Source organism: Phyllobates terribilis, unplaced genomic scaffold (genome assembly GCF_046119375.1).
Source record: "Phyllobates terribilis strain yellow unplaced genomic scaffold, ASM4611937v1 Scaffold_9__5_contigs__length_417890890, whole genome shotgun sequence".
NCBI lineage: Eukaryota > Metazoa > Chordata > Amphibia > Anura > Dendrobatidae > Phyllobates > Phyllobates terribilis.
The window spans coordinates 196,178,122-196,203,954 of NW_027362769.1; the positions used below are offsets into that span (position 1 = coordinate 196,178,122).

The 25,833-nt window shown below is 58.3% G+C and overlaps 1 protein-coding gene across 1 annotated transcript in view; it reads left to right on the forward strand.

Annotated features, from left to right (window-relative positions):
• The window catches only part of DPP10 (dipeptidyl peptidase like 10), a 685,122-nt gene that overhangs the window by 186,277 nt on the left and 473,012 nt on the right, over positions 1-25,833 (forward strand). The window contains exons 10-11 of the mRNA XM_073646140.1: positions 12,158-12,249; positions 20,830-20,877. Coding sequence (XP_073502241.1) covers positions 12,158-12,249; positions 20,830-20,877 — 140 coding nt within the window. The remainder of the gene's footprint in view (positions 1-12,157; positions 12,250-20,829; positions 20,878-25,833) is intronic.

Genomic DNA, 25,833 nt, shown 5'->3' on the forward strand with positions numbered 1-25,833 from the left:
ACAGCATCCCCCCAGGAGAGTGGCCACGCACAGCGCCCCCCCAGGATTATGGCCACGCACAGCATCCCCCCAGGAGAATGGCCACGCACGGCGCCCCCCCAGGAGAGTGGCCACGCACAGCATCCCCCCAGGAGAGTGGCCACGCACAGCATCCCCTCAGGAGAGTGGCCACGCACAGCATCCCCCCAGGAGAGTAGCCACGCACAGCATCCCCCCAGGAGAGTAGCCACGCACAGCATCCCCCCAGGATTGTGGCCACGCACAGCATCCCCCCAGGAGAGTGGCCACACACAGCATCCCCCCAGGAGAGTGGCCACACAGAGCATCCCCCCAGGAGAGTGGCCACGCACAGCATCCCCCCAGGAGAGTGGCCACGCACAGCGCCCCCCCAGGATTATGGCCACGCACAGCATCCCCCCAGGAGAGTGGCCACGCACGGCGCCCCCCCAGGAGAGTGGCCACGCACAGCATCCCCCCAGGAGAGTGGGCACGCACAGCATCCCCTCAGGAGAGTGGCCACGCACAGCATCCCCCCAGGAGAGTAGCCACGCACAGCATCCCCCCAGGAGAGTGGCCACGCATAGCATCCCCCCAGGATTGTGGTCACGCACAGCGCCCCCCCAGGATTATGGCCACGCACAGCATCCCCCCAGGAGAATGGCCACGCACGGCGCCCCCCCAGGAGAGTGGCCACGCACAGCATCCCCCCAGGAGAATGGCCACGCACAGCATCCCCGCAGGAGAGTGGCCACGCACAGCATCCCCCCAGGATTGTGGCCAAGCACAGCATCCCCCCAGGAGAGTGGCCACACACAGCATCCCCCCAGGAGAGTGGCCACACACAGCATCCCCCCAGGAGAGTGGCCACGCACAGCATCCCCCCAGGAGAGTGGCCACGCACAGCGCCCCCCCAGGATTGTGGCCACGCACAGCATCACCCCAGGATTGTGGCCACGCACAGCATCCCCCCAGGAGAGTGGCCACGCACGGTTCCCCCCGAGGAGAGTGGCCACGCACAGCATCCCCCCAGGAGAGTGGCCACGCACGGTTCCCCCCCAGGAGAGTGGCCACGCACAGCATCCCCCCAGGAGAATGGCCACGCACGGTTCACCCCCAGGAGAGTGGCCACGCACAGCATCCCCCCAGGAGAGTGGCCACGCACAGCATCCCCCCAGGAGAATGGCCACGCACAGCATCCCCCCAGGATTGTGGCCACGCACAGCATCCCCCCAGGAGAGTGGCCACGCACAGCATCCCCCCAGGAGAATGGCCACGCACGGCGCCCCCCCAGGATTGTGGCCACGCACAGCATCCCCCCAGGAGAGTGGCCACGCAGAGCATCCCCCCAGGAGAGTGGCCACGCAGAGCATCCCCCCAGGAGAGTGGCCACACACAGCATCCCCCCAGGAGAGTGGCCACGCACAGCATCCCCCCAGGAGAGTGGCCATGCACAGCATCCCCCCAGGAGAGTGGCCACGCACAGCATCCCCCCAGGAGAGTGGCCACGCACAGCATCCCCCCAGGAGAGTGGCCACGCACAGCATCCCCCCAGGAGAGTGGCCACGCAAAGCATCCCCCCAGGAGAGTGGCCACGCACAGGCCCCCCCAGGAGAGTGGCCACGCAAAGCATCCCCCCAGGAGAGTGGCCACGCAGAGCATCCCCCCAGGAGAGTGGCCACACACAGCATCCCCCCAGGAGAGTGGCCACGCACAGCATCCCCCCAGGAGAATGGCCATGCACAGCATCCCCCCAGGAGAGTGGCCACGCACAGCATCCCCCCAGGAGAGTGGCCACGCACAGCATCCCCCCAGGAGAGTGGCCACGCACAGCATCCCCCCAGGAGAGTGGCCACGCAAAGCATCCCCCCAGGAGAGTGGCCACGCACAGGCCCCCCCAGGAGAGTGGCCACGCAAAGCATCCCCCCAGGAGAGTGGCCACGCACAGCATCCCCCCAGGAGAGTGGCCATGCACAGCATCCCCCCAGGAGAGTGGCCACGCACAGCATCCCCCCAGGAGAGTGGCCACGCACAGCATCCCCCCAGGAGAGTGGCCACGCAGAGCATCCCCCCAGGAGAGTGGCCACACACAGCATCCCCCCAGGAGAGTGGCCACGCACAGCATCCCCCCAGGAGAGTGGCCATGCACAGCATCCCCCCAGGAGAGTGGCCACGCACAGCATCCCCCCAGGAGAGTGGCCACGCACAGCATCCCCCCAGGAGAGTGGCCACGCACAGCATCCCCCCAGGAGAGTGGCCACGCAAAGCATCCCCCCAGGAGAGTGGCCACGCACAGGCCCCCCCAGGAGAGTGGCCACGCAAAGCATCCCCCCAGGAGAGTGGCCACGCAGAGCATCCCCCCAGGAGAGTGGCCACAAACAGCATCCCCCCAGGAGAGTGGCCACGCACAGCATCCCCCAGGAGAGTGGCCATGCACAGCATCCCCCCAGGAGAGTGGCCACGCACAGCATCCCCCCAGGAGAGTGGCCACGCACAGCATCCCCCCAGGAGAGTGGCCACGCACAGCATCCCCCCAGGAGAGTGGCCACGCACAGCATCCCCCCAGGAGAGTGGCCACGCAAAGCATCCCCCCAGGAGAGTGGCCACGCACAGGCCCCCCCAGGAGAGTGGCCACGCAAAGCATCCCCCCAGGAGAGTGGCCACGCACAGCATCCCCCCAGTAGAGTGGCCACGCAAAGCATCCCCCCAGGAGAGTGGCCACGCACAGCATCCCCCCAGGAGAGTGGCCACGCAAAGCATCCCCCCAGGAGAGTGGCCACGCACAGCATCCTCCAGGAGAGTGGCCACGCACAGCATCCCCCCAGGAGAGTGGCCACACACAGGGCCCCCCCCAGGAGAGTGGCCACGCAAAGCATCCCCCCAGGAGAGTGGCCATGCACAGCATCCCCCCAGGAGAGTGGCCATGCACAGCATCCCCACAGGAGAGTGGCCACGCAAAGCATCCCCCAGGAGAGTGGCCACGCAAAGCATCCCCCCAGGAGAGTGGCCACGCACAGTCCCCCCCAGGAGAGTGGCCACGCACAGCATCCCCCCAGGAGAGTGGGCACGCACAGGGCCCCCCCAGGAGAGTGGCCACGTACAGCATCCCCCCAGGAGAGTGGCCACGCACAGCATCCCCCCAGGAGAGTGGCCACGCACAGCATCCCCCCAGGAGAGTGGCCACGCACAGCATCCCCCCAGGAGAGTGGCCACGCAAAGCATCCCCCAGGAGAGTGGCCATGCAAAGCATCCCCCCAGGAGAGTGGCCACGCACAACATCCCCCCAGGAGAGTGGCCACGCAAAGCATCCCCCCAGGAGAGTGGCCACGCACAGGCCCCCCCAGGAGAGTGGCCACGCAAAGCATCCCCCCAGGAGAGTGGCCACGCACAGCATCCCCCCAGTAGAGTGGCCACGCAAAGCATCCCCCCAGGAGAGTGGCCACGCACAGCATCCCCCCAGGAGAGTGGCCACGCAAAGCATCCCCCCAGGAGAGTGGCCACGCACAGCATCCTCCAGGAGAGTGGCCACGCACAGCATCCCCCCAGGAGAGTGGCCACACACAGGGCCCCCCCCAGGAGAGTGGCCACGCAAAGCATCCCCCCAGGAGAGTGGCCATGCACAGCATCCCCCCAGGAGAGTGGCCATGCACAGCATCCCCACAGGAGAGTGGCCACGCAAAGCATCCCCCAGGAGAGTGGCCACGCAAAGCATCCCCCCAGGAGAGTGGCCACGCACAGTCCCCCCCAGGAGAGTGGCCACGCACAGCATCCCCCCAGGAGAGTGGGCACGCACAGGGCCCCCCCAGGAGAGTGGCCACGTACAGCATCCCCCCAGGAGAGTGGCCACGCACAGCATCCCCCCAGGAGAGTGGCCACGCACAGCATCCCCCCAGGAGAGTGGCCACGCACAGCATCCCCCCAGGAGAGTGGCCACGCAAAGCATCCCCCAGGAGAGTGGCCATGCAAAGCATCCCCCCAGGAGAGTGGCCACGCACAACATCCCCCCAGGAGAGTGGCCATGCACAGCATCCCCCCAGGAGAGTGGCCAAGCAAAGCATCCCCCAGGAGAGTGGCCACGCACAGCATCCCCCCAGGAGAGTGGCCACGCACAGCATCCCCCCAGGAGAGTGGCCACGCACAGCATCCCCCCAGGAGAGTGGCCACGCACAGCATCCCCCCAGGAGAGTGGCCACGCACAGCATCCCCCCAGGAGAGTGGCCACGCACAGCATCCCCCCAGGAGAGTGGCCACGCAAAGCATCCCCCAGGAGAGTGGCCATGCAAAGCATCCCCCCAGGAGAGTGGCCACGCACAACATCCCCCCAGGAGAGTGGCCATGCACAGCATCCCCCCAGGAGAGTGGCCACGCAAAGCATCCCCCAGGAGAGTAGCCACGCACAGCATCCCCCCAGGAGAGTAGCCACGCACAGCATCCCCCCAGGATTGTGGCCACGCACAGCATCCCCCCAGGAGAGTGGCCACACACAGCATCCCCCCAGGAGAGTGGCCACACAGAGCATCCCCCCAGGAGAGTGGCCACGCACAGCATCCCCCCAGGAGAGTGGCCACGCACAGCGCTCCCCCAGGATTATGGCCACGCACAGCATCCCCCCAGGAGAGTGGCCACGCACGGCGCCCCCCCAGGAGAGTGGCCACGCACAGCATCCCCCCAGGAGAGTGGCCACGCACAGCATCCCCTCAGGAGAGTGGCCACGCACAGCATGCCCCCAGGAGAGTAGCCACGCACAGCATCCCCCCAGGAGAGTGGCCACGCATAGCATCCCCCCAGGATTGTGGCCACGCACAGCGCCCCCCCAGGATTATGGCCACGCACAGCATCCCCCCAGGAGAATGGCCACGCACGGCGCCCCCCCAGGAGAGTGGCCACGCACAGCATCCCCCCAGGAGAATGGCCACGCACAGCATCCCCGCAGGAGAGTGGCCACGCACAGCATCCCCCCAGGATTGTGGCCACGCACAGCATCCCCCCAGGAGAGTGGCCACACACAGCATCCCCCCAGGAGAGTGGCCACACACAGCATCCCCCCAGGAGAGTGGCCACGCACAGCATCCCCCCAGGAGAGTGGCCACGCACAGCGCCCCCCCAGGATTGTGGCCACGCACAGCATCCCCCCAGGATTGTGGCCACGCACAGCATCCCCCCAGGATTGTGGCCACGCACAGCATCCCCCCAGGAGAGTGGCCACGCACGGTTCCCCCCGAGGAGAGTGGCCACGCACAGCATCCCCCCAGGAGAGTGGCCACGCACGGTTCCCCCCCAGGAGAGTGGCCACGCACAGCATCCCCCCAGGAGAATGGCCACGCACGGTTCCCCCCCAGGAGAGTGGCCACGCACAGCATCCCCCCAGGAGAGTGGCCACGCACAGCATCCCCCCAGGAGAATGGCCACGCACGGCGCCCCCCCAGGATTGTGGCCACGCACAGCATCCCCCCAGGAGAGTGGCCACGCAGAGCATCCCCCCAGGAGAGTGGCCACGCAGAGCATCCCCCCAGGAGAGTGGCCACACACAGCATCCCCCCAGGAGAGTGGCCACGCACAGCATCCCCCCAGGAGAGTGGCCACGCACAGCATCCTCCAGGAGAGTGGCCACACACAGCATCCCCCCAGGAGAGTGTCCACGCACAGCATCCCCCCAGGAGAGTGGCCATGCACAGCATCCCCCCAGGAGAGTGGCCACACACAGCATCCCCCCAGGAGAGTGGCCACGCACAGCATCCCCCCAGGAGAGTGGCCACGCACAGCGCCCCCCCAGGATTGTGGCCACGCACAGCATCCCCCCAGGAGAATGGCCACGCACGGCGCCCCCCCAGGATTGTGGCCACGCACAGCATCCCCCCAGGATTGTGGCCACGCACAGCATCCCCCCAGGAGAGTGGCCACGCAGAGCATCCCCCCAGGAGAGTGGCCACGCAGAGCATCCCCCCAGGAGAGTGGCCACACACAGCATCCCCCCAGGAGAGTGGCCACGCACAGCATCCCCCCAGGAGAGTGGCCACGCACAGCATCCTCCAGGAGAGTGGCCACACACAGCATCCCCCCAGGAGAGTGTCCACGCACAGCATCCCCCCAGGAGAGTGGCCATGCACAGCATCCCCCCAGGAGAGTGGCCACACACAGCATCCCCCCAGGAGAGTGGCCACGCACAGCATCCCCCCAGGAGAGTGGCCACGCACAGTGCCCCCCCAGGATTGTGGCCACGCACAGCATCCCCCCAGGATTGTGGCCACGCACAGCATCCCCCCAGGATTGTGGCCACGCACAGCATCCCCCCAGGAGAGTGGCCACGCATGGTTCCCCCCGAGGAGAGTGGCCACGCACAGCATCCCCCCAGGAGAGTGGCCACGCACGGTTCCCCCCCAGGAGAGTGGCCACGCACAGCATCCCCCCAGGAGAATGGCCGCGCACGGTTCCCCCCCAGGAGAGTGGCCACGCACAGCATCCCCCCAGGAGAGTGGCCACGCACAGCATCCCCCCAGGAGAATGGCCACGCACAGCATCCCCCCAGGATTGTGGCCACGCACAGCATCCCCCCAGGAGAGTGGCCACGCACAGCATCCCCCCAGGAGAATGGCCACGCACGGCGCCCCCCCAGGATTGTGGCCACGCACAGCATCCCCCCAGGAGAGTGGCCACGCAGAGCATCCCCCCAGGAGAGTGGCCACGCAGAGCATCCCCCCAGGAGAGTGGCCACACACAGCATCCCCCCAGGAGAGTGGCCACGCACAGCATCCCCCCAGGAGAGTGGCCACGCACAGCATCCTCCAGGAGAGTGGCCACACACAGCATCCCCCCAGGAGAGTGGCCACGCAAAGCATCCCCCCAGGAGAGTGGCCACGCACAGCATCCCCCCAGTAGAGTGGCCACGCAAAGCATCCCCCCAGGAGAGTGGCCACGCACAGCATCCCCCCAGGAGAGTGGCCACGCAAAGCATCCCCCCAGGAGAGTGGCCACGCACAGCATTCTCCAGGAGAGTGGCCACGCACAGCATCCCCCCAGGAGAGTGGCCACACACAGGGCCCCCCCCAGGAGAGTGGCCACGCAAAGCATCCCCCCAGGAGAGTGGCCATGCACAGCATCCCCCCAGGAGAGTGGCCATGCACAGCATCCCCACAGGAGAGTGGCCACGCAAAGCATCCCCCAGGAGAGTGGCCACGCAAAGCATCCCCCCAGGAGAGTGGCCACGCACAGTCCCCCCCAGGAGAGTGGCCACGCACAGCATCCCCCCAGGAGAGTGGGCACGCACAGGGCCCCCCCAGGAGAGTGGCCACGTACAGCATCCCCCCAGGAGAGTGGCCACGCACAGCATCCCCCCAGGAGAGTGGCCACGCACAGCATCCCCCCAGGAGAGTGGCCACGCACAGCATCCCCCCAGGAAAGTGGCCACGCAAAGCATCCCCCAGGAGAGTGGCCATGCAAAGCATCCCCCCAGGAGAGTGGCCATGCACAACATCCCCCCAGGAGAGTGGCCATGCACAGCATCCCCCCAGGAGAGTGGCCACGCAAAGCATCCCCCAGGAGAGTGGCCACGCACAGCATCCCCCCAGGAGAGTGGCCACGCACAGCATCCCCCCAGGAGAGTGGCCACGCACAGCATCCCCCCAGGAGAGTGGCCACGCAAAGCATCCCCCCAGGAGAGTGGCCACGCACAGCATCCCCCCAGGAGAGTGGCCACTCACAGCATCCCCCCAGGAGAGTGGCCACGCACAACATCCCCCCAGGAGAGTGGCCACGCACAACATCCCCCCAGGAGAGTGGCCACGCACAGCATCCCCCCAGGAGAGTGGCCACGCACAGCATCCCCCCAGGAGAGTGGCCACGCACAGCATCCCCCCAGGAGAGTGGCCACGCACAGCATCCCCCCAGGAGAGTGGCCACGCACAGCATCCTCCAGGAGAGTGGCCACACACAGCATCCCCCCAGGAGAGTGGCCATGCACAGCATCCCCCCAGGAGAGTGGCCACGCACAGCATCCTCCAGGAGAGTGGCCACGCACAGCATCCCCCCAGGAGAGTGGCCATGCACAGCATCCCCCCAGGAGAGTGGCCACGCACAGCATCCCCCCAGGAGAGTGGCCACGCACAGCATCCCCCCAGGAGAGTGTCCACGCACAGCATCCTCCAGGAGAGTGGCCACGCACAGCATCCCCCCAGGAGAGTGGCCACGCACAGCATCCCCCCAGGAGAGTGGCCATGCACAGCATCCCCCCAGGAGAGTGGCCACACACAGCATCCCCCCAGGAGAGTGTCCACGCACAGCATCCTCCAGGAGAGTGGCCACGCACAGCATCCCCCCAGGAGAGTGGCCATGCACAGCATCCCCCCAGGAGAGTGGCCACGCACAGCATCCCCCCAGGAGAGTGGCCACGCACAGCATCCCCCCAGGAGAGTGGCCACGCACAGCATCCCCCCAGGAGAGTGGCCACGCACAGCATCCCCCAGGAGAGTGGCCACGCACAGCATCCCCCCAGGAGAGTGGCCACGCAAAGCATCCCCCCAGAAGAGTGGCCACGCACAGGCCCCCCCAGGAGAGTGGCCACGCAAAGCATCCCCCCAGGAGAGTGGCCACGCACAGCATCCCCCCAGTAGAGTGGCCACGCAAAGCATCCCCCCAGGAGAGTGGCCACGCACAGCATCCCCCCAGGAGAGTGGCCACGCACAGCATCCCCCCAGGAGAGTGGCCACGCACAGCATCCTCCAGGAGAGTCGCCACGCACAGCATCCCCCCAGGAGAGTGGCCACGCACAGGATTCCCCCAGGATAGTGGCCACGCACAGCATCCCCCCAGGAGAGTGGCCACGCACAGCATCCCCCCAGGAGAGTGGCCACGCACAGCATCCCCCCAGGAGAGTGGCCACGCACAGCATCCCCCCAGGAGAGTGGCCACACACAGGATTCCCCCAGGATAGTGGCCACGCACAGCATCCCCCCAGGAGAGTGGCCACGCACAGCATCCCCTGAGGAGAGTGGCCACGCACAGCATCCCCTGAGGAGAGTGGCCACGCACAGCATCCCCCCAGGAGAGTGGCCACGCACAGCATCCTCCAGGAGAGTGGCCACGCACAGGATTCCCCCCCAGGAGAGTGGCCACGCACAGCATCCCCCCAGGAGAGTGGCCACGCACAGCATCCCCCCAGGAGAGTGGACACGCACAGCATCCAACAAGGAGAGTGGACACGCACGGCGCCCTCCCCAGGAGAGTAGCCACGCACGGCGCCCCCCAGGAGAGTGGTCACGCAAAGCATTCCCCAGGAGAGTGGCCACGCACAGGGCCCCTCCTCAGGAGAGTGGCCACGCACAGGGCCCCCCCCAGGAGAGTGGCCACGCACAGGGTCCCCCCAGGAGAGTGACCACGCACAGGGCCCCCCAGGAGAGTGGCCACCCACAGGGCACCCCAGGAGAGTGGACACGCACAGCATCCAACCAGGAGAGTGGCCACGCACGGCGCCCCCCCCAGGAGAGTAGCCACGCACGGCGCCCCCCCAGGAGAGTGGACACGCACAGCATCCCCCCAGGAAAGTGGCCACGCAAAGCATCCCCCAGGAGAGTGGCCACGCACACCATCCCCCCAGGAGAGTGGCCACGCACACCATCCCCCCAGGAGAGTGGCCACGCACAGCATCCCCCAGGAGAGTGGCCACGCACAGCACCCCCCCAGGAGAGTGGCCACACACAGAGCCCCCCAGGAGAGTGGCCACGCACACCATCCCCCCAGGAGAGTGGCCACGCACAGGGCACCCCAGGAGAGTGGCCATGCACAGCATCCCCCCAGGAGAGTGGCCACGCACAGCATCCCCCCAGGAGAGTGGCCACGCACAGCATCCCCCCAGGAGAGTGGCCACGCACAGGCCCCCCCCCAGGAGAGTAGCCACGCACAGTGCCCCCCCAGGAGAGTGGCCACGCACAGGGTCCCCCCAGGAGAGTGACCACGCACAGGGCCCCCCAGGAGAGTGGCCACCCACAGGGCCCCCCCAGGAGAGTGGCCACACACAGGGCACCGCCCAGGAGAGTGGCCACGCACAGGGCCCCCCCCAAGAGAGTGGTCACGCACAGGGGTCCCTCCAGGAGACTGGCCACGCACAGGGCTCCCCCAGGAGAGTGGCCACGCACAGGGCCCCCCCAGGAGAGTGGCCACGCACAGCATCCCCCCAGGATAGTGGCCACGCACAGCATCCCCCCAGGAGAGTGGCCACGCACAGCATCCCCCCAGGAGAGTGGCCACGCACAGCATCCCCCCAGGAGAGTGGCCACGCACAGCATCCCCCCAGGAGAGTGGCCACACACAGGATTCCCCCAGGATAGTGGCCACGCACAGCATCCCCCCAGGAGAGTGGCCACGCACAGCATCCCCTGAGGAGAGTGGCCACGCACAGCATCCCCCCAGGAGAGTGGCCACGCACAGCATCCTCCAGGAGAGTGGCCACGCACAGGATTCCCCCCCAGGAGAGTGGCCACGCACAGCATCCCCCCAGGAGAGTGGCCACGCACAGCATCCCCCCAGGAGAGTGGACACGCACAGCATCCAACAAGGAGAGTGGACACGCACGGCGCCCTCCCCAGGAGAGTAGCCACGCACGGCGCCCCCCAGGAGAGTGGTCACGCAAAGCATTCCCCAGGAGAGTGGCCACGCACAGGGCCCCTCCTCAGGAGAGTGGCCACGCACAGGGCCCCCCCCAGGAGAGTGGCCACGCACAGGGTCCCCCCAGGAGAGTGACCACGCACAGGGCCCCCCAGGAGAGTGGCCACCCACAGGGCACCCCAGGAGAGTGGACACGCACAGCATCCAACCAGGAGAGTGGCCACGCACGGCGCCCCCCCCAGGAGAGTAGCCACGCACGGCGCCCCCCCAGGAGAGTGGACACGCACAGCATCCCCCCAGGAAAGTGGCCACGCAAAGCATCCCCCAGGAGAGTGGCCACGCACACCATCCCCCCAGGAGAGTGGCCACGCACACCATCCCCCCAGGAGAGTGGCCACGCACAGCATCCCCCAGGAGAGTGGCCACGCACAGCACCCCCCCAGGAGAGTGGCCACACACAGAGCCCCCCAGGAGAGTGGCCACGCACACCATCCCCCCAGGAGAGTGGCCACGCACAGGGCACCCCAGGAGAGTGGCCATGCACAGCATCCCCCCAGGAGAGTGGCCACGCACAGCATCCCCCCAGGAGAGTGGCCACGCACAGCATCCCCCCAGGAGAGTGGCCACGCACAGGCCCCCCCCCAGGAGAGTAGCCACGCACAGTGCCCCCCCAGGAGAGTGGCCACGCACAGGGTCCCCCCAGGAGAGTGACCACGCACAGGGCCCCCCAGGAGAGTGGCCACCCACAGGGCCCCCCCAGGAGAGTGGCCACACACAGGGCACCGCCCAGGAGAGTGGCCACGCACAGGGCCCCCCCCAAGAGAGTGGTCACGCACAGGGGTCCCTCCAGGAGACTGGCCACGCACAGGGCTCCCCCAGGAGAGTGGCCACGCACAGGGCCCCCCCAGGAGAGTGGCCACGCACAGGGCCCCCCCAGGAGTGTGGCCATGCACAGGGCCCCCCCAGTAGAGTCGCCACGCACAGCATCCCCCCAGAAGAGTGGCCACTCACGGCACCCCCCCAGGACAGTGGCCACACACAGCATCCCCCCAGGAGAGTGGCCACGCATGGTGCCCCCCCAGGAGAGTGGCCATGCACAGCATCCCCCCAGGAGTGTGGCCACGCACAGCATCCCCCCAGGAGAGTGGCCACGCATGGTGCCCCCCCAGGAGAGTGGCCACACACAGGGCCCCCCCCAGGAGAGTGGCCACTCACAGGGCCCCCAGGAGAATGGCCACGCACAGCATCCCCCCAGGAGAGTGGCCACGCACAGCATCCCCCCAGGAGAATGGCCACGCACGACACCCCCCCCAGGAGAGTGGCCACACACACCATCCCCCCAGGAGAATGGCCACGCACAGGGCCCCCCCCAGGAGAGTGGCCACGCACAGCATCCCCCCAGAAGAATGGCCATGCACGACACCCCCCCCAGGAGAGTGGCCACACACGACGCCCCCCTCCAGGAGAGTGGCCACGCTCGGTACACCTTTTCCTGATGGACAGCAGACGTGCGCCAGTCATCACATTGTGCCTCATGTTGGGGATTTGTCACTCATGTTTACAGGTGAAGACTGACCGAGTAAACATCCGACACCTGACTTCAGGCAGCTGGGAGGTCATCAGGATCCTGGCGTATGATGAGCCGTCCGAGAAACTGTGAGTAGCACCCCCATCATACAGTCACGTGTAGAGGTCGTCTCCATAATTCATCATACGCGTAGGGCAGCATGATAGGGCAGCACAGTGGCTCAGTGGTTAGCACTATATACGGTGGCTCAGTGGTTAGCACTGCAGCCTTGCAGCGCTGGGGTCCTGGGTTTAAATCCCACCAAGGACAACATCTGCCAGTAGTTTGTATGTTCTCCCCGTGTTTGTGCGGGTTTCCTCCAGGTTCTCCGGTTTCCTCCCACATTCCAAAGACATACTGATAGGGAATCTAGATTGTGATCCCCGATGGGGACAGTGCCAATATTCTCTGTGAAGTGCTGTGGAATTAATGGCGCTATATAAGTGAGTAAAATAAATAAATATGCAGTCACTTGTAGAAGTAGTCTCCATCATCCATCATACTCAGGTACGTCTAGAGGTCGTCTCCATCATCCATCATACACAGTCACGTGTAGAAGTAGTCTCCATCATCCATCATACTCAGGTACGTCTAGAGGTCGTCTCCATCATACTCATTCACGTGTAGAGATCGTCTCCATCATCCATCATACGCAGTCACGTGTAGAGGTTGTATCCATCATACACAGTCACGTGTAGAAGTAGTCTCCATCATCCATCATACTCAGGTACGTCTAGAGGTCGTCTCCATCATACTCATTCACGTGTAGAGATCGTCTCCATCATCCATCATACGCAGTCACGTGTAGAGGTTGTATCCATCATACACAGTCACATGTAGGGGTCCAGGAAAGATGGTGGTCAGCAGCACTCACTGCAAGGGACGCACGTCCATAATCTTCAAGGAACCCACTCGAGGAAATATCAGCATACAGAAGTATTAGAGGTGTAGAGGTCGTTGCCATCATCCATAGTCACGTGTAGAGGTCGTCTCTGTGAGGAGCTGCCCACTTACTACTAAGACTTTTCCAACACGGAGTACCGGTTCCGTCAATGTTGTTACTGTGTTTTATTAGAGATTTGCTGTCTGTGTTTTATTAATGCTCTTCCTGCTCGGCAGTTTATGTTCACTAATTTTACTTTGCTTCAATTGTCCAGCATTCCAGTAATCTCATCAGTATCTCAGGAGCCTTAAATCATTGTCTAAACAGCTTCTAGGCCCATTGTGTGAGTGTTGTCTGTAGATGTAGTGGAGCCATTGCCGTAAGGGGGTCTTACATGCAGTCTCAGGTCATCACTTCTGACGTTTGAGGGGACTGAGCCCAGAGAGGGAGAAGCGACATGTTTTAGTGAGGAGTGGGTAGAAGGACGCCGAAGGGAGCGGATCTATGGCCGTGGAGCCGATGGATGGATGGGTTACGGAGTGTTGGAGATCAGTTACCAACTAACCTGGATAAACGTGCTACAGTCGTGGATATGTCACTTGGATTTAAACTTTCTTGAAGGACTGTTGCTGCTGGATACCTGTGCTTCCATTGTTTTATCTGCCGTCTAGAGGAACGTGGACTGTGGCTACGGACTATACTGGAGGGAGATACGAAATCTGTGGCCAACCAAAAGTTGGGAGACAGTGAGTATGGCCTGATACAAAGCCAGTGGAACTACTGAACCCAGATTGGGAACTTGAGGACTGTATTTTTGCCATTCACCTGGAATTGCTGTATTACCATGGATGTGATTAATAAAATATTGTTGCGTCGTTAACCTGCTGAGGTGATTACTCACAACCCACAACCTCAGATCTGTACAAGTGGTGACAGCGGTGGGATCACCTATCTCTGGACAGCATACCAGGGAAAGTTACTGAGAGGTGAGGTGGCAGAAGAGATGGTGGAGGATCGACCAACTGAGTTGAGGCGGATGCTGGACGTGCTAGGAGAGTGGACCACGAGATAGAGCGATGTTAAGCAGATATTTTGGGGTGCATGTATCGGTACCCCCACCCGCCACAGTGCAGAGGACAGTGGATAACAGGAGAGAGGGGCCTATATCTTTAAGGTACCGGGATATACCACAGTTCAATGAGGACACCTCGGATATTGATGAACATCTCCGGTTATTTGAGAACCTCTGTCTGCTGCATGAGGTGTCAGTAAGTGACTGGCCCAGATTTTTGAGTGTTGGCCTGACCGGAAAAGCAAGAGAAGCTTTTAATAACTTGTCTTCTGGGGATCAGAGATGTTCTTCTGCCATTCGCAGTGCATTACTAGAGAGCTATGCCATAACGCTGGAAACCTACTAGAGGAAGTTTCATGAGACTGACAAGCCCACTGCACACACACATCGGGAGTTTGCTAACACACTACGGACAGCATGCACTCGGTGGATAGAAGGACTGAGGGCTCGGGAAGCAGAACATGTAATGGACATAATCATGCTGGAACAATTTATGTCAAAGCTCCAGGTAACTTAAAAGAATGGGTGGCGGATAGAAAACCACTCAGCCTGGATGAGGCTGCAAGATTGGCTGATGATTGGTCTGCTAATCGACAAGGGCAACCTGGAAGTACAGCACCAGTGAGTCGGGAACCAGGGCTTACACGGAGGCCAGCGAGACCCATGGACTGGCCAGAGGAGGAACTGCGGGGATTTCAGAGTTCACAAAGAGGGGAAGGTTTCCCAAGCCCCCAAGTAAGGTCTGTGTTGGGGCAAGGAGAGCTAAACTACCATAACTGTGGATGCATGGGACACTTTGCCAGGGAATGCCGGGAACATTCTAGCCCACATCATTCACGTCCCCAACCGGTCAACACTGTGCTGCAATGGGGATGGAATACTGAGGGAGAGGATCCCATTACCCCGACCGGAAGAAGAAGAGGCATATGTGGTACAAGAAGAAGTGTCCCGGACTAGATGGGACTCCTCAGAGTCCATTAACCAGCATCTACAGCCAGTCTGGGTAGAGGGCGTGGAGGCTGTGGAGCTCCGTGACTCCGGAGCCCTAGTCAGATTGATAAAAGACCATCTAGTACCGGATCAATGTACAGTGGGTACGGAAAGTGTTCAGACCCCTTTACAGTTTTCACTCTTTGTTTCATTGCAGCCATTTGGTAAATTCTAAAAAGATCATTTTTTTCTCATTAAAGTGCACTCTGCGCCCCATCTGGACTGAAAAAAAACAGAAATGTAGAAATTTTTGCAAATTTATTAAAAAAGAAAAACTGAAATATCACATGGTCATAAGTATTCAGACCCTTTGCTCAGACACTCATATTTAAGTCACATGCTGTCCATTTCCTTGTGATCCTCCTTGAGATGGTTCTACTCCTTCATTGGAGTACAGCTGTGTTTAATTAAACTGATAGGCCTTGATTTGGAAAGGCACACACCTGTCTATATAAGACCTCACAGCTCACAGTGCATGTCAGACCAAATGAGAATCATGAGCTCAAAGGAACTGCCCAAGGAGCTCAGAGACAGAATTGTGACAAGGCACAGATCTGGCCAATGTTAAAAAAGAATTTCTGCATTACTCAAGGTTCCTAAGAGCACAGTGGCCTCCTTAATCCTTAAATGGAAGAAGTTTGGGACCACCAGAAGTCTTCCTAGACCTTGCCGTCCAGCCAAACTGAGCAATTGTGGGAGAAGAACCCTGGTGAGAGAGGTAAAGAAGGACCCCAAGATCACTGTGGCTGAGCTCCAGAGATGCAGTAGGGAGATGGGAGAAAGTTCCACAAAGTCAACTATCACTGCAGCCCTCCACCAGTCGGGCCTTTATGGCAGAGTGGCCCGACGGAAGCCTCTCCTCAGTGCAAGACATATGAAAGCCCGCATAGTTTTCTCAAAAACACACAAAGGACTCACAGACTATGAGATATAAGATCTCTGGTCTGATGAGACAAAGATAGACCTTTTTGGTGATAATTCTAAGCGGTATGTGTGGAGAAAACCAGGCACTGCTCATCCCCTGCCCAATACAATCCCAACAGTCAAACATGGTGGTGGCAGCATCATGATATGGAGGTGTTTTTCAGCTGCAGGGACAGGACGACTGGTTGCAATTGAAGGAAACATGAATGCGGCCAAGTACAGAGATATCCTGGATTAAAATGACCCTAAGCACACAGCTAAAATAACAAAGGAGTGGCTTCAGAACAACTCTGTGACCATTCTTGCCTGGCCCAGCCAGAGCCCTGACCTAAACCCAATTGAGCATCTCTAGAGAGACCTGAAAATGGCTGTCCACCAACGTTCACCATCCAACCTGACGGAACCGGAGAGGATCTGCAAGGAAGAATGGCCGAGGATCCCCAAATCCAGGGGTGAAAAACTTGTTGCATCATTCCCAAGAAGACTCATGGCTGTACTAGCTCAAAAGGGGGCTTCTACTCAATACTGAGCAAAGGGTCTGAATACGTATGACCATGTGAGATTTCAGTTTTTCTTTTTTAATAAATTTGCAAAAATTTCTACATTTCTGTTTTTTTTTCAGTCAAGATGGGGGCAGAGTGTACATTAATGAGTGAAAAATGAACTTTTTAGAATTTACCAAATGGCTGCAATGAAACAAAGAGTGAAAAATTTAAAGGGGCCTGAATACTTTCCGTACCCACTGTATTGTCCCCGGCAGCCGTATGTTCGACTAAATAGCCAGAAGAGAAGCTTTGAACATTCGGCTGGCCCGATTACATTTAGATTGAGGTCACAGTCATGGAATGGTGGGCGTAGGAGTAGTGCGGCACCTACCAGTAGATGTGCTGCTGAGAAACAAACTAGGAGCCGGGTTGGTGTGCCACTGGGCCAATGTCGTAACCCAAAGCCAAGGACCAGTTCCCACTGCCTCAGTTGAGAGGGAGTGGAGCTATCTGCAGACTGTTACCATGAAGGAATGAGACCTGGGGGAGGTAAATGACATCAGGGTGGAGGCCCAGGGACTGCGGAACACTGGGTCTACCATCACCCTGGTCAGGCCTGATACTGTCCCCCCAGAACACGAATAACCAGGCCGCAAAGTGACCATCCCTCTAACTGGGTGTCATCACTCTTGGATTGGTTGCAAGGGATAAAAGTTTGGTTCTCATTGAGTATATGTGGAGTTTCCCAAGACAAACTGGGAATCAGGGGATGGATATGGAGGACCCTGCGGGAGGGACAGACCCCTCTCCCAGCAAAATAGATACAGAGTCCTCGTCTCAGGGCTTCCCTCATCTGGCAGTTGGCAAGATCTGAAAGATCATATGAGAGAAACTGGAGATGTCTATTATATTGATGTACACCAGGGTGGAATGGGGACTGTGGAGTTTATTCACAAGGGAGACATGGAATATGCTTTGAGGAAAGTGGAAAGTTTCATTCTCATAAAGGTGAGATCTCTTACATTCGTATCTGCGCTGAAAAAGTGGGGGAGGACTGTGGGGAGCTGCCTATTTACTAAACACTTTTCCAGCACGGAGCACCGGTTCCGTCAATATTATTATTGTGTTTTATTAGAGATTGCTGGCTGTGTTTTATTAATGCTCTGCCTGCTCACCTGTTTATGTACACTAATTTTACTTGTAAATTGTCTAGCATTCCAGTAATCTCATCAGTATCTCAGGAGCCTTAAATCATTGTGCAAACAGCGACTAGGCCCATTGTGTGAGTGTTGATTGTAGACACAGTGGAGCTGTCACCACAGGGGGTCTTACATGCAGTCTCAGGTGAAGGCTCCTGGAATATTCTTCATTGTTTCAGCTAAAAGTAAATGCTTAAGGAAGAGGGTGTCGTCACTTCTGACCTTTGAGGGAGCTGAACCCAGACAGGGAGAAGTGACATGTTTTAGTGAGGAGTAGGTGGAAGGACGTTGAAGGGATAGGATCTATGGCCGTGGAGCCGATGGCTTATGAAGTGTTGGAGATCAGTTACCAACTAAGCTGCATTAACGTGCTACAGTTGTGGGATCTGTCGTTTGGATTTAAACTTTCTTGAAGGACTGTTGCTGCTGGATACCTGTGCTTCCATCGTTTTATCTGCCGGCTAGAGGAACGTGGACTGTGGCTACAGACTATACTGGCTGGAGATACGAAATCTGTGGCCAACCAAAAGTTGGGAGACAGTGAGTATGGCCTGATACAAAGCCAGTGGAACTACTGAACCCATATTGGGAACTTGAGGACTGAGAGAACTGGATTTTGACAATTTGTCTGGAATTGCTGCATTACCATGGATGTGATCAATAAAATATTGTTGCATCGTTAACCTGCCGAGGTGATTACTTACACTCCACAACCTCAGATCTGTACAGTTTCCACCATCCATGATACACAGTCACGTGTAGAGGTCGTCTCCATCATCCATCATACACAGTCACGTGTAGAGGTCGTCTCCATCATCCATCATACACAGTCACGTGTAGAGGTCGTCTCCATCATACATAGTCACGTGTAGAGGTCGTCTCCATCATCCATCATACATAGTCACATGTAGAGGTCGTCTCCATCATCCATCATACATAGTCACGTGTAGGAGGTAGTCTCCATCATCCATCATACACAGTCACGTGTAGAGGTCGTCGCCATCATCCATCATACACAGTCACATGTAGGAGGTCGTCGCCATCATCCATCATACACAGTCACATGTAGGAGGTCGTCGCCATCATCCATCATACACAGTCACATGTAGAGGTCGTCTCCATCATACACAATCACGTGTAGAGGTCGTCTCCATCATACACAGTCACGTGTAGAGGTCGTCTCCATCATCCATCATACACAGTCACGTGTAGAGGTCGTCTCCATCATACACAGTCACGTCTAGAGGTCGTCTCCATCATCCATCATACACAGTCACGTGTAGAGGTCGTCTCCATCATACACAATCACGTGTAGAGGTCGTCTCCATCATACACAGTCACGTGTAGAGGTCGTCTCCATCATCCATCATACACAGTCACATGTAGAGGTTGTCGCCATCATCCATCATACACAGTCACATGTAGGAGGTCGTCTCCATCATCCATCATACACAGTCACGTGTAGAGGTCGTCTCCATCATACACAGTCACGTGTAGAGGTCGTCTCCATCATACACAGTCACGTGTAGAGGTCGTCTCCATCATCCATCATACACAGTCACGTGTAGAGGTCGTCTCCATCATACACAGTCACGTGTAGGGGTCGTCTCCATCATCCATCATACATAGTCACGTGTAGAGGTCGTCGCCATCATCCATCATACACAGTCACGTGTAGAGGTCGTCGCCATCATCCATCATACACAGTCACGTGTAGAGGTCGTCTCCATCATACACAGTCACGTGTAGAGGTCGTCTCCATCATCCATCATACACAGTTACTTGTAGAGGTCGTCTCCATCATCCATAGTCACGTGTAGAGGTCGTCGCCATCATCCATCATACACAGTCACGTGTAGAGGTCGTCGCCATCATACACAGTCACGTGTAGAGGTCGTCTCCATCATACACAGTCACGTGTAGAGGTCGTCTCCATCATACACAGTCACGTGTAGAGGTCGTCTCCATCATACACAGTCACGTGTAGAGGTCGTCTCCATCATACACAGTCACGTGTAGAGGTCGTCTCCATCATACACAGTCACATGTAGAGGTCGTCTCCATCATACACAGTCACGTGTAGAGGTCGTCTCCATCATACACAGTCACGTGTAGAGGTCGTCTCCATCATACACAGTCACGTGTAGAGGTCGTCTCCATCATACACAGTCACGTGTAGAGGTCGTCTCCATCATACACAGTCACGTTTAGAGGTCTTCGCCATCATCCATCATACACAATCACGTGTAGAGGTCGTCTCCATCATACACAGTCACATGTAGAGGTCGTCTCCATCATACACAGTCACGTGTAGAGGTCGTCTCCATCATACACAGTCACGTGTAGAGGTCGTCTCCATCATACACAGTCACGTGTAGAGGTCGTCGCCATCATCCATCATACACAGTCACGTGTAGAGGTCGTCGCCATCATCCATCATACACAGTCACGTTTAGAGGTCGTCGCCATCATCCATCATACACAGTCACGTGTAGAGGTCGTCTCCATCATACACAGTCACGTGTAGAGGTCGTCTCCATCATACACAGTCACGTGTAGAGGTCGTCTCCATCATACACAGTCACGTGTAGAGGTCGTCTCCATCATACACAATCACGTGTAGAGGTCGTCTCCATCATACACAGTCACGTGTAGAGGTCGTCTCCATCATACACAGTCACGTGTAGAGGTCGTCGCCATCATCCATCATACACAGTCACGTGTAGAGGTCGTCGCCATCATCCATCATACACAGTCACGTGTAGAGGTCGTCGCCATCATCCATCATACACAGTCACGTGTAGAGGTCGTCTCCATCATACACAGTCACGTGTAGAGGTCGTCTCCATCATACACAATCACATGTAGAGGTCGTCTCCATCATCCATCATACACAGTCACGTGTAGAGGTCGTCGCCATCATCCATCATACACAGTCACGTGTAGAGGTCGTCGCCATCATCCATCATACACAGTCACGTGTAGAGGTCGTCTCCATCATACACAGTCACGTGTAGAGGTCGTCTCCATCATACACAGTCATCGCTCTGTTAAATGCATTCTCCATACATTTTGCTGGGAGTTGTAGTTCCCTCACACTTTCTCCTCTCTCGCAGGTATTTCCTCAGCACAGAGGACTCGTCCCGGGGACGGCAGCTTTACAGGTGACCTGTGATTATTACTGTAGGGGGGAAAAAGAACCAAAAACCACATTTATTTAAGGGCCTCGATGACGAACCCTAGAAAACTAATCCCCGTAGAACGTCCTGGGGTCTTCACTACAATGAGGGGGTGTGTACAGTGCAGACGGCCGTAGACCTGGACATGGCCACGTAACCCCCACCCAAAGATGGATCAGGGGAAAAATCAGGATGTGCTGTCCCTGGGAGCCCCGATAGTCCCCACCGTACCCGGAGGATGGCGCCCCCCTCAGCCTAGACGCTCCCTACACAGTCCTGCTCATATATACACCCGTATGTATACAGCGTGCTCTGTACATGGGACACGTGTAATGCTGAAGGAGAAAATAATCACAAAGGTACAGAAATTGTCTGAGATATGAGGGATGGACAGTGTGGACCACCTCCCTGAGACCCCCGGACTGATGATGATATAAGTATGTAATGTCCCAGCAATGACGCTGCTACAGGTGGTTGATACGGAAGATTCCTCAGCTGTGACCCCTTGTCCCAAAGGTCCATGGTCCCGACACATCTCTCAGAGATCTCAGGGTCCATCAGGGAAATACTGGCAGAAATGAGGAAGAGCCGCGCTGCCCGTGACTCCCCGACGTGGACGTGTGCGCCCCCCCAGGCCATGTACGCCCCACCCCTCCACAGGCCACTTGCGCACCCCAGGCCATGTACGCCCCACCCCTCCCCAGGCCACTTGCGCCCCCCAGGCCATGTGCACCCCCCCCTCCACAGGCCACTTGCGCACCCCAGGCCATGTACGCCCCACCCCTCCACAGGCCACGTGCGCCCCCCCAGGCCATGTGCACCCCCCCTCCCCAGGCCACTTGCGCCCCCCAGGCCATGTGCACCCCCCCTCCCTAGGCCACTTGCGCACCCCAGGCCATGTACGCCCCACCCCTCCCCAGGCCACGTGCGCCCCCCCAGGCCATGTACGCCCCACCCCTCCCCAGGCCACGTGCGCCCCCCCAGGCCATGTATGCCCCACCCCTCCCCAGGCCACGTGCGCACCCCAGGCCATGTACGCCCCACCCCTCCACAGGCCACGTGCGCCCCCCCAGGCCATGTACGCCCCACCCCTCCTCAGGCCACGTGCGCCCCCCCAGGCCATGTATGCCCCACCCCTCCCCAGGCCACGTGCGCACCCCAGGCCATGTACGCCCCACCCCTCCCCAGGCCACGTGCGCACCCCAGGCCATGTACGCCCCACCCCTCCCCAGGCCACGTGCGCCCCCCCAGGCCATGCACGCCCCACCCCTCCCCAGGCCACATGCGCCCCCCCAGGCCATGTACGCCCCACCCCTCCCCAGGCCACGTGTGCGCCCCCCCAGGCCATGTACGCCCCACCCCTCCCCAGGCCACGTGCGCACCCCAGGCCATGTACGCCCCACCCCTCCCCAGGCCACGTGTGCCCCCCCCAGGCCATGCACGCCCCACCCCTCCCCAGGCCACGTGCGCCCCCCCAGGCCATGTACGCCCCACCCCTCCTCAGGCCACGTGTGCCCCCCCAGGCCATGTACGCCCCACCCCTCCCCAGGCCACGTGCGCACCCCAGGCCATGTACGCCCCACCCCTCCCCAGGCCACGTGTGCCCCCCCCAGGCCATGCACGCCCCACCCCTCCCCAGGCCACGTGCGCCCCCCCAGGCCATGTATGCCCCACCCCTCCCCAGGCCACGTGCGCCCCCCCAGGCCATGTACTCCTCACCCCTCTCCAGGCCACGTGCGCCCCCCCAGGCCATGTGCACCCCCCTCCCCAGGCCACGTGCGCCCCCCCAGGCCATATGCGCCCCCCTCCCCAGGCCATGTGCGCCCCCCCAGGCCATATGCGCCCCCCTCCCCAGGCCATGTGCGCCCCCCCAGGCCATATGCGCCCCCCTCCCCAGGCCACGTGCGCCCCCCCAGGCCATGTACTCCTCACCCCTCTCCAGGCCACGTGCGCCCCCCCAGGCCATGTGCACCCCCCTCCCCAGGCCACGTGCGCCCCCCCAGGCCATATGCGCCCCCCTCCCCAGGCCATGTGCGCCCCCCCAGGCCATATGCGCCCCCCTCCCCAGGCCATGTGCGCCCCCCCAGGCCATATGCGCCCCCCTCCCCAGGCCACGTGCGCCCCCTTCATACAGCAGATGGTAGAGATGGAATACAATGTGACGCAGCGCTCAGACACCGAAAGGGGCAGAGGAGAAAGAAAACTGTGCAAGAGACAAAGGGACAGAAATGAAGACTCAGATATCAAGAGAGACAGGGACGAGACGTGAAGAAATGGAGAAGGAAATAATGATGAGGAAATAAGTAGTGAGCAGCCTGATCCCAACCTCAAATCACCCGAAAGTGATCAAAATAGATAATAAAAAATATCATCAACAATTTGTTCCATATAACAAGAAAAAGTAGAGGTCTAATAAATAAGGTCGGGATCTACTTGTCACATACCCAAAGGTGAACCTAGAAAAAGCAAAGACAAAGATCACCCGACTAACATATAGATGTGTATATATACAGTACAGGCCAAAAGTTTGGACACACCTTCTCATTTAAAGATTTTCTGTATTTTCATGACTATGAAAATTGTACATTCACACTGAAGGCATCAAAACTATGAATTACCACATGTGGAATTATATACTTAACAAAAAAGTGTGAAACAACTGAAAATATGTCTTATATTCTAGGTTCTTCAAAGTAGCCGCCTTTTGCTTTGATGACTGCTTTGCACACTCTTGGCATTCTCCTGATGAGCTTCAAGAGGTAGTCACCGGAAATGGTTTTCACTTCACAGGTGTGCCCTGTCAGGTTTAATAAGTGGGATTTCTTGCCTTATAAATGGGGTTGGGACCATCAGTTGTGTTGTGCAAAAGTCAGGTGGATACACAGCTGATAGTCCTACTGAATAGACTGTTAGAATTTGTATTATGGCAAGAAAAAAGCAGCTAAGTAAGGAAAAACGAGTGGCCATCATTACTTTAAGAAATGAAGGTCAGTCAGTCCGAAAAATTGGGAAAACTTTGAATGTGTCCCCAAGAGCAGTTGCAAAAACCATCAAGCGCTACAAAGAAACTGGCTATCATGAGGACCGCCCCAGGAAAGGAAGACCAAGAGTCACCTCTGCTTCTGAGGATAAGTTTATCCGAGTCACCAGCCTCAGAAATCGCAGGTTAACAGCAGCTCAGATTAGAGACCAGATCAATGCCGCACAGAGTTCTAGCAGCAGACACCTCTGTACAACAACTGTTAAGAGGAGACTTTGTGCAGCCGGCCTTCATGGTGAAAATAGCTGCTAGGAAACCACTGCTAAGGACAGGCAACAAGCAGAAGAGACTTGTTTGGGCTAAAGAACACAAGGAATGGACATTAGACCAGTGGAAATCTGTGCTTTGGTCTGATGAGTCCAAATTGAGATCTTTGGTTCCAACCACCGTGTCTTTGTGCGACGCAGAAAAGGTGAACGGATGGACTCTACATGCCTGGTTCCCACCGTGAAGCATGGAGGAGGAGGTGTGATGGTGTGGGGGGCTTTGCTGGTGATACTGTTGGGGATTTATTCAAAATTGAAGGCATACTGAACCAGCATGGCTACCACAGCATCTTGCAGCGGCATGCTATTCCATCCGGTTTGCGTTTAGTTGGACCATCATTTATTTTTCAACAGGACTATGACCCCAAACACCTCCAGGCTGTGTAAGGGCTATTTGACCAAGAAGGAGAGTGATGGGGTGCTACGCCAGATGACCTGGCCTCCACAGTCACCAGACCTGAACCCAATCGAGATGGTTTGGGGTGAGCTGGACCGCAGAGTGAAGGCAAAAGGGCCAACAAGTGCTAAGCATCTCTGGGAACTCCTTCAAGATTGTTGGAAGACCATTTCCGGTGACTACCTCTTGAAGCTCATCAAGAGAATGCCAAGAGTGTGCAAAGCAGTCATCAAAGCAAAAGGTGGCTACTTTGAAGAACCTAGAATATAAGACATATTTTCAGTTGTTTCACACTTTTTTGGTAAGTATATAATTCCACATGTGGTAATTCATAGTTTTGATGCCTTCAGTGTGAATGTACAATTTTCATAGTCATGAAAATACAGAAAAATCTTTAAATGAGAAGGTGCGTCCAAACTTTTGGTCTGTGCTGTATATATAATGTATAGTTGTGCTCAAAAGTTTACACACCCCGGCAGAATTTTTCCTTTCTTGGCCTTGTTTCAGAGAATATGAATTATAACAAAAAAACTTTTTCTCCCCTCATGGTTATTGATTGGATGAAGCCATTTATTGTCAAACCACTGAGTTTTCTCTTTTTAAATCTTAATGACAGCCAAAAACATATAAAAATGACTGATCAAAAGTTCACATACCCTGGTGATTTTGGCCTGATAACATGCTCAGAATTTGACACAAATGGATTTGAATGGCTACTAAAGGTAACATTCTCACCTGTGACCTGTTTGCTTGTAATCAGTGTGTGTGCATAAAAGCTAAGTGAGTTTCTGGGATCCAGACAGACTCTTGCATCTTTCATCCAGCCACTGATGTTTCTGGATTGTGAGTCATGGGGAAAGCAAAAGAATTGTCAACGAATCTACGGGAAAAGGTAGTAGAACTGTATAACGTAGGAAAGGGATACAAAAAAATATCCAAGGAATTGATAATGCCAGTCAGCAGCGTTCAAACTGTGATTAACCAATGGAAAACCAGGGGCTGTGTAAAAACCAAACCACGGTCAGGTAGACCAACGAGGATTTCGGCCACAACTGCCAGGAAAATTGTTCAGGATGCAAAGAAAAACCCACAAATAACATCAGATGGAATTCAGGACTCTCTGAAAACTAGCGGAGTGGATGTTTCAAGATGTTCAATAAGGAGGCACTGGAAGAAAAATGGGCTGCATGGTCGAGTCGCCAGAACAAAGCCATTACTGCGCAAATGCCACAAAGTAT